Source organism: Rhinolophus hipposideros (genome assembly GCF_964194185.1).
Source record: "Rhinolophus hipposideros genome assembly, chromosome: 5".
In the NCBI taxonomy this organism is placed as follows: Eukaryota; Metazoa; Chordata; class Mammalia; order Chiroptera; family Rhinolophidae; genus Rhinolophus; species Rhinolophus hipposideros.
This window is the reverse complement of record NC_138051.1, coordinates 4,407,936-4,420,964: the sequence shown is the minus strand read 5'-3', so window position 1 is coordinate 4,420,964 and position 13,029 is coordinate 4,407,936. Positions and strand designations below refer to the sequence as shown.

The 13,029-nt window shown below is 44.7% G+C and overlaps 1 protein-coding gene across 1 annotated transcript; it reads left to right on the top strand.

Annotated features, from left to right (window-relative positions):
* Window positions 1-4,128: 4,128 nt before the first annotated feature.
* On the top strand, window positions 4,129-11,656 carry TMEM202 (transmembrane protein 202; the record flags this gene model as incomplete). Its single annotated transcript, XM_081047723.1, has 5 exons — window positions 4,129-4,209; window positions 4,444-4,699; window positions 10,212-10,361; window positions 10,700-10,831; window positions 11,286-11,656. 5 exons carry the CDS (start codon window positions 4,129-4,131, stop codon window positions 11,504-11,506), a joined length of 840 nt encoding a protein of 279 aa, XP_080903849.1. The 3' UTR covers window positions 11,507-11,656.
* Window positions 11,657-13,029: the final 1,373 nt, after the last annotated feature.

Genomic DNA, 13,029 nt, shown 5'->3' with positions numbered 1-13,029 from the left:
TGAAGGGCCTCAGCGCAGAAGCAGAGCCCTGGGATTCTGCAGGGAGCATGGCCTTCACAGTCTCGTGTCTGCAGCAGCTCCAGGCAGTGTCAGCTCAGCGCAGGAAGTGCCGGGTCACTTCACAGGCTGGGGACCCCAGATTGCTTATTAAAGTGGGTGAATGGCAATACCAACAACCACCAGGTATGAATAAATGCTTGTTTTGTCATATGTATCACAGGACAGGACCTAGCAAGTTCCCAGAAGGACTGACATCCCTCCTACCTTTTGGTAGGTCTGAGAGTTGAACGGTACCTGACCTGTTCCTTTAATAGCTAGAGGGTTACATCATTTACCAACTCAGACACTGTTCACAAAATGACCTGTTAGCCCATCTTACAGCAAAATTACCTCTTTGGTAATGTACTTGATCAGTGCCACTACTGAAGGGAGAAGGGGTAACACATTCTTTCCATTAACATTAGTGTTTCATGGGTCTCAAGGTGGCCTGTACCAAGGCCATGCTCAAACAAACTTGGAAAGACAGTTTAAAAAATAATAAGAGATAATATTTACTGAGCACTTATTCATTGGTTGCTATAGATAACACATTTATCAATAATATTAATATCCATCAATAATAGAATTTGTTGAGTATTTAAGGCACTGTGTTAAGAGCTTTATGTGTATTATCTTATTTAATCTTCACAAAACTTCTATGAGGAAGGAATGATTATTATCCCAGTTTTAGAGATGAAGAAACTGAGGGTCAGTGAGATTCAGGAAATTTCCCAAAGGAACTTAGCTAGTAAGTGTTGGAACTAAGTAAGTATTAGAACCAGGATTGAAATGCTGGCCTCTTGACTGAAAGTCTCTATCTAGCTCTGTAGCCAACATGTGTATCTGATCATTATGCTGTGCAAGCCAGTTTGCTACAATCATGCCAGTAGGGCTAGGGTATTCCAGCAATTGAACTTCACAATATAATCGCATAGTGTGGTACAAAAGACTCTTTGTGACCTAGCCCTTAGCTACATCGGCAACCCTCAACCCTTCCCTTTGATTTTGTACCTCGCAGAACCACACTGCTTCTCGTGCCCTGAGAATCTCATGCTGTTCATGGCTTCCTGCCTTGACACGTACCATGTTTCCCCGAAAATAAGACCTACCCTAAAAATAAGCTCCAGTTAAGATCCTCAGCCAGATGGACGCATTTAGTACGTGTGGGGACAAAGCCCCCAAAAAACAGTTTCCAGGCTCTCGGCCTCACATAGAAAGGTGCTGGCTCGGGTAGTAAATGGCCATCAACTGTGATCAGATGGCCAGCAGCTGTGGCTAGTTGGCCATCAGCTGTAACCCGTAGGCCATTGGCCACTAATATAACGGCTGTGGCTATGCTAGCAGGAATGGAATGGGGGCTAGCAAGAAGATGGTGGCTGGCAAGCGCGGACTGCTGTTAGGCAGATTATGTAGATCCTGCTTTCTGTGTCTCCAGCCCAACCGCCAGCGAGAATATATTGGTTTGACTCCCCTATCTATGGCTCCGTGGGTGTTCCTTTTTGGCCTTACCGTGTCCTGCGTTCTTGGGCGGGGAGTGGGAGCTGAGACCCTGCACGACAAATGGCGCAGCGAGCAGGGTCCCCCGCGTGACAGTACGTTAGGACGATGTTCCAGAAGATGATGACATGACTGTATTTGAATAAATGTAGATTGTATACATTAAAAAATATGACATCCCTTGAAAATACATCCTCATGCATCTTTTGGAGCAAAAATTAATATAAGACCCAGTCTTATTTTCGGGGAAATACGGTATAAGACCTGGTTTTATTTTCAGGGTAGGTCTTATTTCCTTCTACCTCGATTACTTGGCAGATTCCTTTAAAATCCGGCCAAGACATCATCTCTACCAGTAAACCTTCCCTAATTTTCCTCTGACAATGTTAACGATTCTGCCCTTTGTATCTACCTTTGTCCTTTCTATAAAAATGTATCGCTCACTCATTCATTCAACAGTAAATACTATTTTTGCCAGTATGAAGAGATACAAGTGTGGGGACAAAACCCCAAAAAAACAGTTTCCAGGCTCTCGGCCTCACATGGAAAGGTGCTGGCTCGGGTAGTAAATGGCCATCAACTGTGATCAGATGCCAGCAGCTGTGGCTAGTTGGCCGTCAGCTGTAACCCGTAAGCCATTGGCCACTAATATAATGGCTGTGGCTACGCTAGCAGGAAAGGAATGGGGGCTAGCAAGAAGATGGTGGCTGGCAAGCGCGGACTGCTGTTAGGCAGATTATGTAGATCCTGCTTCCTGTGTCTCCAGCCCAGCCGCCAGCGAGAATATATTGGTTTGACTCCCCTATCTATGGCTCCATGGGTGTTCCTTTTTGGCCTTACCGTGTCCTGCGTTCTTGGGCGGGGAGTGGGAGCTGAGACCCTGCACGACAAATGGCGCAGCAAGCAGGGTACCCCGTGCGACAACAAGTATGAAGAGACAGAGGGTTAAATATCATTTTGCAGAAAGAGGACTCTATAGACTTTGAACTTCCAGGAGTTCCCACCACTGAAATACAGAAAAGGTGCCAAGTTGGGGTGGGAGGGGTAGAGGAGTGCCAGCAGTGTGATGGGGCATTCTGAGTCAGCCCACACTTAGGAATCAAAGCTTACCTGTTTGCAGAAAATGAGCTGGGGATCCACCTGAGCATTTATCTGAATAAACATTCATGCAGTGGAACAGGATGACATCTGTTCAGCATCGTAGACTGATTTTCGGCCTTTGTAGGGACAGGAGTTAGGACCACCTCTGAGAGAGTTGTTTGAAAAGGAGGCTTTGAGATACTCTGCGCACAAGTGCTGGCTGTGGAAGCAGGGGAAGGCCGTTCTCACGTCTGCGCAGAACCCAGCACTGCTGCAGTGTATTGAACAGTAGCTTTCAGCGCATTGGCTAGTAGCCCCTGGGCAAGGATACAAGCATTTTCACAGTGGGCAGTGGCAGTGGCAGGAGGGTAGCAGCCTTCAATGGCTTCACGAGCAGAGGGAATTAAAGAGAGGTGTCATGCAGGGTGTCATGCGGGGTTTCAGCTCCTGCTCCCCACATAAGAACGCAGGATATGGTGAGGCCAAGAAGGAACAACCATGGAACCATAGATAGGGGAGTCATGCCACTATAGTCTCACTGGTGGCTCCTTTGGAGACACAGGAAGCAGGAGCCTCACGATCCGCAACCTGCCATCTGCTTCTATGCCAACCAACCTCACTTACCTGCTAACCGCAATCCGCTCTTGCTCGCTCAGCCCCCATCTTCTTGCTAACCCCCATTTTCTGCTAGCGTAGCCACGGCAGTTATATTAGTGGCCAATGGCTCACTGGTTACAGCTGACGGCCAACTAGCCACAGCTGATGGCCATCTGATCACAGTTGATGGCCATTTACTACCTGAGCCAGAAGCTTTCCATGTGAGGCCGAGAGCCTGGAAACTGCACTCCTGGCTCTGTCCCCACAAGAGGGAACCAGAAAAGGGTGGATGTTGCATGAAGGACTATGGCTGACACACGGGTTCATGAGCCTGTTGAGATACACCTGAGGCCTCCCACTTAGAGCTGGGGTAAGAGCATGAATCCTGGGCTACTGATGTGTGTGTGTGTGTGTGTGTGTGTGTGTACAGATATCAGTAAATCGCGATCATATGTAATTTTTTTTTACTTTTTAAAATTAAATGTATTGAGGTGTCACTGGTTGGTAAAATGACATAGGTTTCAAGCCTACATTTCTATAATATATCATCTACATATCACATTGTGTTCACCACCTCATCACTTTTTTTATTTGCTATTAAGGAACTGTGTCTTATTCATCTTTATGTCCGAGAACCTAACACAAAGTCTGACACCCAACAACGGCTGACAAAACACTTGTGGATTTATTTAATAAAGGAGTTGGGAGGAGTCAGAGGAAGGAGGCTGGGGAGCCTCACGCATACAGGCACATGCTTAAAATGTAATGCTCTCTTCCTGATCTGACCAGACCTGGAATATGAAACAGAAATGGGCTCGGCGCCTTGGGCTCTGGGCCCCTTAGGATTCTGCCAGCATGTGTGAGGAGGTGCTGAGACAAATTCCGTGGCAGTTAGAAGGTGAACTGGCTGCTGAGATGGAGAGGAGGGACCAATTAGTCTTGACCTTCTACAGTCCTGAGGTCCCCAAACTTAAGGGGAACCGGAAATACCAAAGGGTAAGGAGGTACCCAATTGCAGGTCAGATGGGAGGACGAGGACGTGACTGAAAGGCAGGCCCAGACAGCGTGTCATAAGGATAGAGAAAAGATCACCCTTTTGTGTTTTGTAGAAGGGGTCGGGATAGAGATCCACAAATCAAAGCCACATGGGGATTCTCCAGGTAGAGAAGAGTAGGCGACCCTGGGGCTGGGGTATGTTTTGGGTAGGCAATGTTTCCCTCATCCTTGTAGCCTACCCTCCCCACCAACAAACATCCGAGTGCCTCGATGCCAGCCCAGAGGCGGCAGCAGCATGTGGATCAGACACACACCTACGTCCGAATGTTCTGTGGCAGCCTGTGTGGTTTTAGCCTCCTAATGCTGATCTGCGTGTCCCCACTGAATTGGGTGCGGTTCCTGGTGGTCAAGAATGGCCTTGAACTCTACGCAGGACTCTGGATCTCATGCAACCATGAGCTGTGCTGGAGCCACACACCCAAGCCACCCTGTGAGTGCCACTAAAATGCCGCAGGCCCCACAGTTCCAGAGCTTTCTGCCACACTGACCTTCATTTTTCTTCCTCCAAGATCTCTGGCCTTCATGTCTCCAAGCCCAGGATGGGTCTCGGCCAGATTGTAAATATAGCCATCCTTTTCTTTGGTGTCCTTTCTCCCTCGTACTCCAGGTTGTTTCCTCTCCCAATTATGAGTTGATGCCCTCTTTACTCTCTGGGAAGAACTCTTTTGTCATTTACAAGCTATTACTGTGATTGGTATTCTAATGCAGAAACGGGAAAGAAGTGATTGATCATAACTGGGAGATAAAGCAAAGCATCTCACCCTCCATCAGATTTAACGTTCAAGGTCAACTTGTCGGTCTGCTAACAGGAGGAGAGAGCTTAAATGCATGTCAGAGCTGTAGTTTAACAAATGCCAGCTATTTAGAGTAAGTTCTTAATGTCAGTGTTATGTGAATTTAAGTAAACTGAAAATGCAACACAAAATAGTTAAAAATAAGCTTCTAGGCTAGAAGATACCATATGTATGAGTTTTTCAATCAGAACCAAGACTTAGAGGAAAGACATAACTAAACTAAACACTTTCCTTCTCATCCGCAAGAGATAAGATTTACACAAAGAAACAGGTATTGTGAAAGAAAACATACATGAGCAAAGCATTTATTTTTCCTTGTCAGAGACTGAGGCGCCCCAGATGCTGGGGGCGTGGGGACACCTGGGCCCAACGCTGAGGTGGAGCATCCATTATTTGGCCATGGGCCGGGGCATTTGGAGCTAAGGGGCACGAAGCTACTGCAAGATCGTGGGTAGAAACTGAAATCAAAGGCAGGCAGACAACTAGTTGACAACAAAGTCAACTGCATCTTCAACTAAGAAAAACCAAGAAAAATGCTTGCAACAACTATGAAACATAAAAGATTAATGACCTTGATATATAAAAATGTATTCAAATTATTAGAAAAAGATAAATACCCAAATAAACAAATTCTTTGTAAACAGACAATTCACAAAAGAGAAACAACAAATGTCTAATGAACATAGGAAAAACAATTTTAACCTCAATCGGTCATTAAATAAAGGCAAATTAAATGACAATGAGAGAATTTTTCAACCATGACATTAACAGATTTTTAAATGGTACTATACAAAACTGCACACTTCCATACACGCTGAGGACAATGTACTTAGGTATGAGCCGAGCAATATGTTTAAGTGGATCCAGAGATTGACACTCACTAATTCCATTTCTGGAGAAATGAGGTAAAAGACATTGGCATGAAGTGAAGCTGTAATTATATTTATGTAAACTCTATTCTTGGCTTACACTCAGGACTTGAGATTATTTAAATCTTTGAGTCAGAACCTTGAAATTTGTCACTTAAAATAGCAAATAGTTTATTTTTTTGGAGCCTTGAATTCACCTATGAGGCCAATTGTTAATGGTTTAGAGAGAGTCAATTACGTGAGTCCCCTACGTACACAAATATAAGGTAAGTACCCACCCGATTTCCAACATTAGTGCTAATTCTAGGTCCAGTAATCAGTCTATAATACAGATCTCATAAGGAATTCCCAAAATGGAATCGGTAAGTACAGGCTTTATCAGCCTGTGACAATACTATGTTGTTATTGCCCAAATTCAATAACTTTAAACTTTTATCTACTGGATTGCAAGAATTTGGGCCTTGCTCGTATGCCATCCTCAGTCATTTCTGAGAGTTTCACAGGGGCTGTCTCAGGTAGTCTCAGGAATGTGTGTGCTCAGGTTCTCGGGCCCTGGACCCACTCTAGACCACTGTGCTTTGCCTCTGACTTCACCTTGTTCTAGATGACCGAAGCCTCTCTGCTGTAGCTGTTGATGACAGAACAAGGAAGGGGCGGGGAGTAGAGGACACCATCCTTCACGTCTTTTACTAGGTCTCAAATGTGGAGCGGACCTTTCTGTTAATTCCCTCATAGCATAAGTGAGATTGCAATGTAGTGTAAAGGAATGTGTTCCCATGGGCAGTAACTTGATCTGTTTTGTAGAGGGTGGGAGAGAAAGGGTTGGTCTTTTATTCCAGATACTGGGCACTCCCGAGCCAGGGCCCTGGGAACCACCATGCATTAAATATCACCAAGTTGTGGGAAGTGATTTATTCTGGTGCTCCAGCTGGGTCACCAGGGAACCCAACTACTGAGTGGATGTCACTGCCTCCCCTCAAGGGTGCTACATCTCCATCCCGGATCTCTTCCATTCTCCAACCATGCCCTGCGTGTGCGTCCCCTGAGTGTGGGGACACTCTGCCTTGGCCTATATGCCTGGAGTGAAGGCAGCATGGCAGCAGCACCGGGGTTTAGACTTGGCTGAATAAGTGTCTGATTCCCCAGCTTGCCTCCAGCAGCACTACCTTCATCCTCAAAACCCATCTCCACACCCCACGCCCACGCACCAGTCCAGCTCCTTCACAGTGAAAAAGGCCGAGATCTGTGCGGAGCACTGCCTCCTACCCGGACTGCGATTTCTACTGGAGGACGCAGGGTGTGTGTCAAGGGAGTCCCACCACCACGTTTCTTTGGAACAGCGAGCACCACGTGCTGGCTTCTCTCCTCTCATGCCTTCTTTCTTCTCATGTCATCTTGGCTTCCCCACTGCTTCCTTCCAGGGCCGTGGACAACTAGAAAGGAGGAGGGCATCTACTGTGAACTGAGCCTATTTGTTCACACGAGTGGGTGGCTTACAGCCCCCTCCCCCTCACTTCCCAAAAACTCCCAGGCAGTTTTACTTTCATAGCAGTAGGGGCCCCTGCCCATCAGTGATAATCAGCCAAGTGGTGCGAGTTCTCAACGAGTTCTCAACTGGCTGAGAAGCACGACTGTCTTCTGGTTGGTAGTGTCCCTCGCAGGCCTGGTAAGTGACCTCTTACCTGACGGCTGCGGAGTGCAGAATCACTGAATGCAATGGTCCTGAGAATGCCAGCAAGGGTCTTGCCACGTTTTTCAAATGATTGGGACTTCTTTCTCTTCCAGTTGGGAGGGACGACCCCTATCTTGCCAGCAGGTCGGCTTCATCACCTTCAGTAAACCGGGAGGCTTGCAATTCCTGCAGCCTAAGTCCTCATCACAGCATATCATTACGGGAAGCTTCAGAAATATTTGGATACAGGTGAAATAGGTTTTTCTTTTTGTCTTACAGGAGATACAGCAGCTTTGGGACCTTTGTTTTGTTCAATGAATTTTTAAAAACTATGAAGGTAACCAAATGCAGCTGTTTTAGATTTTGACACTAAGTGTTTAGTTGGGCAATTTATTGTGTATGGTTATGACTAGTAGACTTGATTCCTTTGAAAAGTTAGACAGTTCTATGCGTGAATGTGTAGCTGTTTATTTGGAGTAGTGAGTGATCTTGTTTACGTAGTTGTCAGGAGATGAGGCACTAAGACAGAAAAGAAAAGGTATGAAGAACATGAGGGCACAGTCTCCCCCTCAGGGTAGAAGATAGGACTGTAACATACCTGACACAGGAGTTGGACTGGCTATCTTACACAATGCTGTTTTGTGTTTTAAATATCAGAACCAATTTGAACTAGCGTCAGCTAAAGAGTAAATGTATTTATAAAGATTCAGGAGAATCTCACAGACTCCCAAAGGCAGGAAGTTTGCTGGACCTTTGAGGATTCCAGAGGAGACTGGAAACAAGCCCACCTCACTCAGTGTCTCTAGGTTTGCTTTGTCACTCATCTTTATTTCAGCTTTGTCTTATCTCTACAGCTCAGTTTTCCCTGCTTATTAGTGTATAAGTGCCCCAAAAGTGATATCCCAGTCTAGTTTTATATCTTCTTGATTCAAGCAAGCAAAAGAGGAAATTAACATGAATCAGTTCCAAATCCAAATTTCCAACCATAAGAATCAGATTGGTCCAGCATGAATCAGGTCCCCTTCCTTGGTCCAATCAGCCAGAGTCCAGAGCCTAGACAAGGGCTGCTAGGGCCCGAGGGGGATTGTGGGACCAGTCTGGGCTGGTGGTTCTCCCTAGCTACATATACTGCCAGTTCTGAATGACTCAGTTTTCATAAAATGTGCTGGTCTTGGGTTATTATGTTTCAATGTGGCTAATTTGCAGAACAACTCACCTCTGTGAGTTGGGGTGTGGTTTCATGGACATCACCGTTATCGATGGGAAGTTCTAGAGAACAAAATAAAACTTTAGAGGCAGATCTTCCGCTGGGATAACATTGGTACATAATTTTGTCTCTCTGTATTACTTGGAAGCTGGATTGGGATTCTTAGGTGCACAAGTGCTTAGAGAACTTTTGGGGGGAGATGAGCTGGCCCCTGCTACATTGAGACAGGAAAGAAGCTAGAAAAGGAGGCACCCTTCCAAGGATGCTGAAGAAATTGCTGAGTCTGTGGTAGCTCAGAAAAGCCGTATCAATTTGCAATAATAAGTTAACCTCTCTATTTCTTAAAACATTGCTGGGAGCTCAGGAAGGATTTGTTCCATGTTAGGGGTGTGGTAGCAAAAAGTAAGGTTTAGCATGGCTCCTCTTCTCTCTTACCAACATCCAGAGCCAAAGAGAGCAGAGATTGGGAGCCAAGAGATGAGGGAAGAAGGAGTATATGCACTTGGGCAAGGGCTTTGGAGCCAACGAATTTTAGCAGACCTCTCCTTGAACAATTGTGAGATAGGACATAGAGGGAATTTCAGGAAAAGAAAGGGAGATACTTTTGGGGTGTTATATCCCTGCAATCCAGTAAATCAAGGGCTTGAAATCATTATAATATAGGAGGTAAGATAAATGTGACTTCATTTTGTAGTCACAGGCTGACAAGGGCCTACCCATGCCAGATACATTTGAAAGAGAAAAGAACAGAAAGAAACTCCAAGTCCAGCAATGGTTTAATTATTAAGCAAAATGTGTTAACATACTGTTTTGTAGCCATTAAAAATGATGTTTACAGTGTGTGATCTGGGAAACATCTTACTATATAATCTTAGGAAGAAACTCACATGATATTGAGTATCATATCTACTGTACACAGAAAATAGGAAATTTCTAGAAAGAAATAAAATGTTAACAGAGCTTGCTTCTGGGTAGTGGGATTGTGGCTGATTGTCTTGCTTTTTGAAGCTTTTGTAGTCTTTGCAATGCTTATATATTGAACATGTATTACTTATTGAAATTAGGATTAGGAACAAGAAAAAATTTGAATCTATGTTGTGATGTTAGAGTCATACCCCTTACAAACTACTTTACATCTACGTTAACATGTTAACCCACCCAGAACTAGGTGTATATTATCTTTGGTTTTACAGGAAAGGCTTTGCCTTCATAGTAAAGAAATCCCAAGTATCAGTGAAGAGCTGAGAAAGACAATCCTTCTTTGCGCTGTGGATTCAACATAACAAGTTCAGCTTCATCCTCCTTAGTCTTCACTGCCTTCTCGGAGACTCTGTCTGTTGTCTAGAGAGAGGTTGCCTGCTGGACTAACCAAGCCTTTCCTTTCTCCTCCTCCTTGGCAGATTATCTCCAGTATTCCAGGGCCTTCTACCTCATCTCTGTCCTCACCATACTCATCAGCCTTGGCTGGCTCTTCAGCGCTTGCCTCCCTAGAAGAGGAAGCGTGACCACCAACTTGGACCTGAAGGTCTCCATGCTCAGCTTCAGCTCAGGTACAAACATAGACAGGCAGGGGTGATGCCAGGGTAAAATTGTCAAGGGAAAGCTTCTCTGTGGCGCTTTCATCCTAATTTTTTGGGGGTCCATTTTCTCTTCTTTGGTATCACATCAAGCTGCCAGTTACCTGCCCTGTCTTATTATATAAAACACACTTTAGGTGACTTATACCACGGGAGAGGTAAAAGCCCCTTTCTCTCTCCCCTCTTGGTCATTCCTCACATTTTGATCCTGCCATACATATGGCATCTGGAAGAAGAAGAAGAGTTGGGGGTGGTAGTCAAAGCAGACTGAAAACACTGATGGGTTGTGACATCTTTTCTTCCGGTCCTAGCCATCTGCTTGCTCCTCTGCCTCATCCTATTTCTGGCACAGGTTCACGGGCATACCAGGGATGCCATGGAGTCAGCTCTCCTATGGGCCTATCATATTAATTGGTGGAGTGACTGCTTATACATGTTTTCTGGTGAGTCAGTCCCCCACCTTATGCTAGAAGGATCGGAGGGGAAATCACTTTTTGAAAGGGAGGTAGAATCTAGGAGAAATAGAAAGACTGACTGTTCCTATATAGAACATTTATACATCAAGAAGAAGTATGGTATGACACTGACGACCGGGAATTAGTAATCTGTTCCACCACTAAGTGAGCCATAGACAGCTTGAGTGATTCACCTAAGACCGTACAGAAAGTAGTGGAGCTCTGACTTGAATCCAGGAAGTTCAATCTTTGTCCTAACCATGTGAGAAATACTATAATGGAGTGGGAACCCGGGAGGGTAAGGAACCCTGCTGGGGAGAGAAGGGTTGGCGTCACTGAAAAGAGGCCTTTTGAACTGAGTATTTAAAGGATGAGTAAGAATTTTAAAAGCCAACGACCACATGTCCATTGAAATAAACCTGAAATTCTTCTCTTCCCTTAGGGATCATCTCCTTTGTCAACTACATAACTTTCAGATCTCCTCCCCTTGATCAAAATGTCACTGTGATTCCCACAGAGCGGTCAAGGCTAGGGATTGGTCCAGTGACTAGAGTTTCACCTGCTGAAGATGAAGGGTCAAGGCCTGAGATGGAATATGCAAGTGACAGAGAAGAGAATCTACAGACCTACCAAAATGCAGACCTACCAGATGCAGAAATGTGATGGTGATAGGAAAACTCAACTATTGCTTGCCTTAACAACGGGGGAGAAGCTAACTGAGTTGGGAATGATTGTGCAGATTCTAAAAACAACACTCTCCTAATATCATGTCCATATTACTGAAGGAGACAGCATTAAAGCTGATGAAATGTCCTTTGTGTGTGTTGGATCCAAAATATGTATGATAGTCATAAAAAAAAGTAATGAAAACTCAGCGAAGAAAAAAATCTATAAGAAAACATCAGTATTTAGTGTCATGAATGAAAGAAACTAGCAATAGATGTGGTGTGTTGATCTGAGATCTTTTTGGGCAACAGGGATCTCACGGTCATGGAGAAAAAAGCCACCTAATTCTGTTTGAAATTTCCTTTGTTACACATGCATGGAAGGTACTTGGACAATAGTACTTAATCTCAATTGGACAATCTCAATTGGAGGTCATTACCAGAAATGGAATGAACACCAATGGAGATAATACCAAAGGTGCTGAGAGGTCCTTGGAAATCCATGGGGTCCCATTTCCTATGAGGACTGGTAATTTGAAACCCAGACAGTCTATTTTGTGACTCATTGCTTCTACCTTGGATGGGCAATACCTTTACCAGACATCCGCAAACTCTCTGAAATTCTACACAAAACTTGTGTTTGCACTTTTCTGTAAACAGGGCCATAGCCTCCATCAGATTCTTGACAAGCCTGTGACTCCTTTGATTCCTTAGGCATCAATTACATTTTAGAGCCAAATGAGGCTAACGGGCTTTCTTCAGCCTTGGTACATATGTGGACCAAGTTAAAAGATTTTTCCATGTTTTATACATCCTGTTAGACTGAGTAAGTGGGGGCAGGCTTACGGCAATCATATTGATCTTTTGATGGCTAAAGATGCATTTCAAACCCAGTCTAGACTCTATGCAGAAGGTTCCTGACATTGATTGTGTCTTTTACTCCTTTCGTAATTGCCACTACTACTGTTGAGGTCCATTCTTCTCTTCCTCACGCCTGGCAATGGAATGGACTACAGTACCCAGCTTCAGCCCTTGCTGTTCTTAAACTTAAGCCCTTGGGTCTTTTGGGTTTAAATAGGTAACCTTTGGAGAAAACAAACAAAACAGAAATGGAGCAATCATGTAGTTCTTATAATCCTGTCCCAGATTAGTAATTCCCAAACATTTCCAGATGGTAACTGGAAGCCCAATAGATTAATACTTCTGCTTTTATCCCTGAGGGGAGGAGTTTTGAAGCGCAAGCATGTGTGCACCCACACACAGAGACATACATACGTGCGTGCACCTCATTTGGCTCTGCTGGAGAAAAACCCTCTTCCCCATGTTGGCTTCTCATCGTAGCAGGAGATCCAAGCCTGGGCAGAATGAATGGTGCCTCCTTACTCCAAGCTGCCCCATTTCAGAGGCCTTTCTCTGGTTGTAAGAATAGACGTGTAGTCAAGTCAAGTCTACATTCACACACGAAGTATACCCCACATATTAACTAATGAAGGACTCACTGGGTTCACAAGCTTTGTTTAT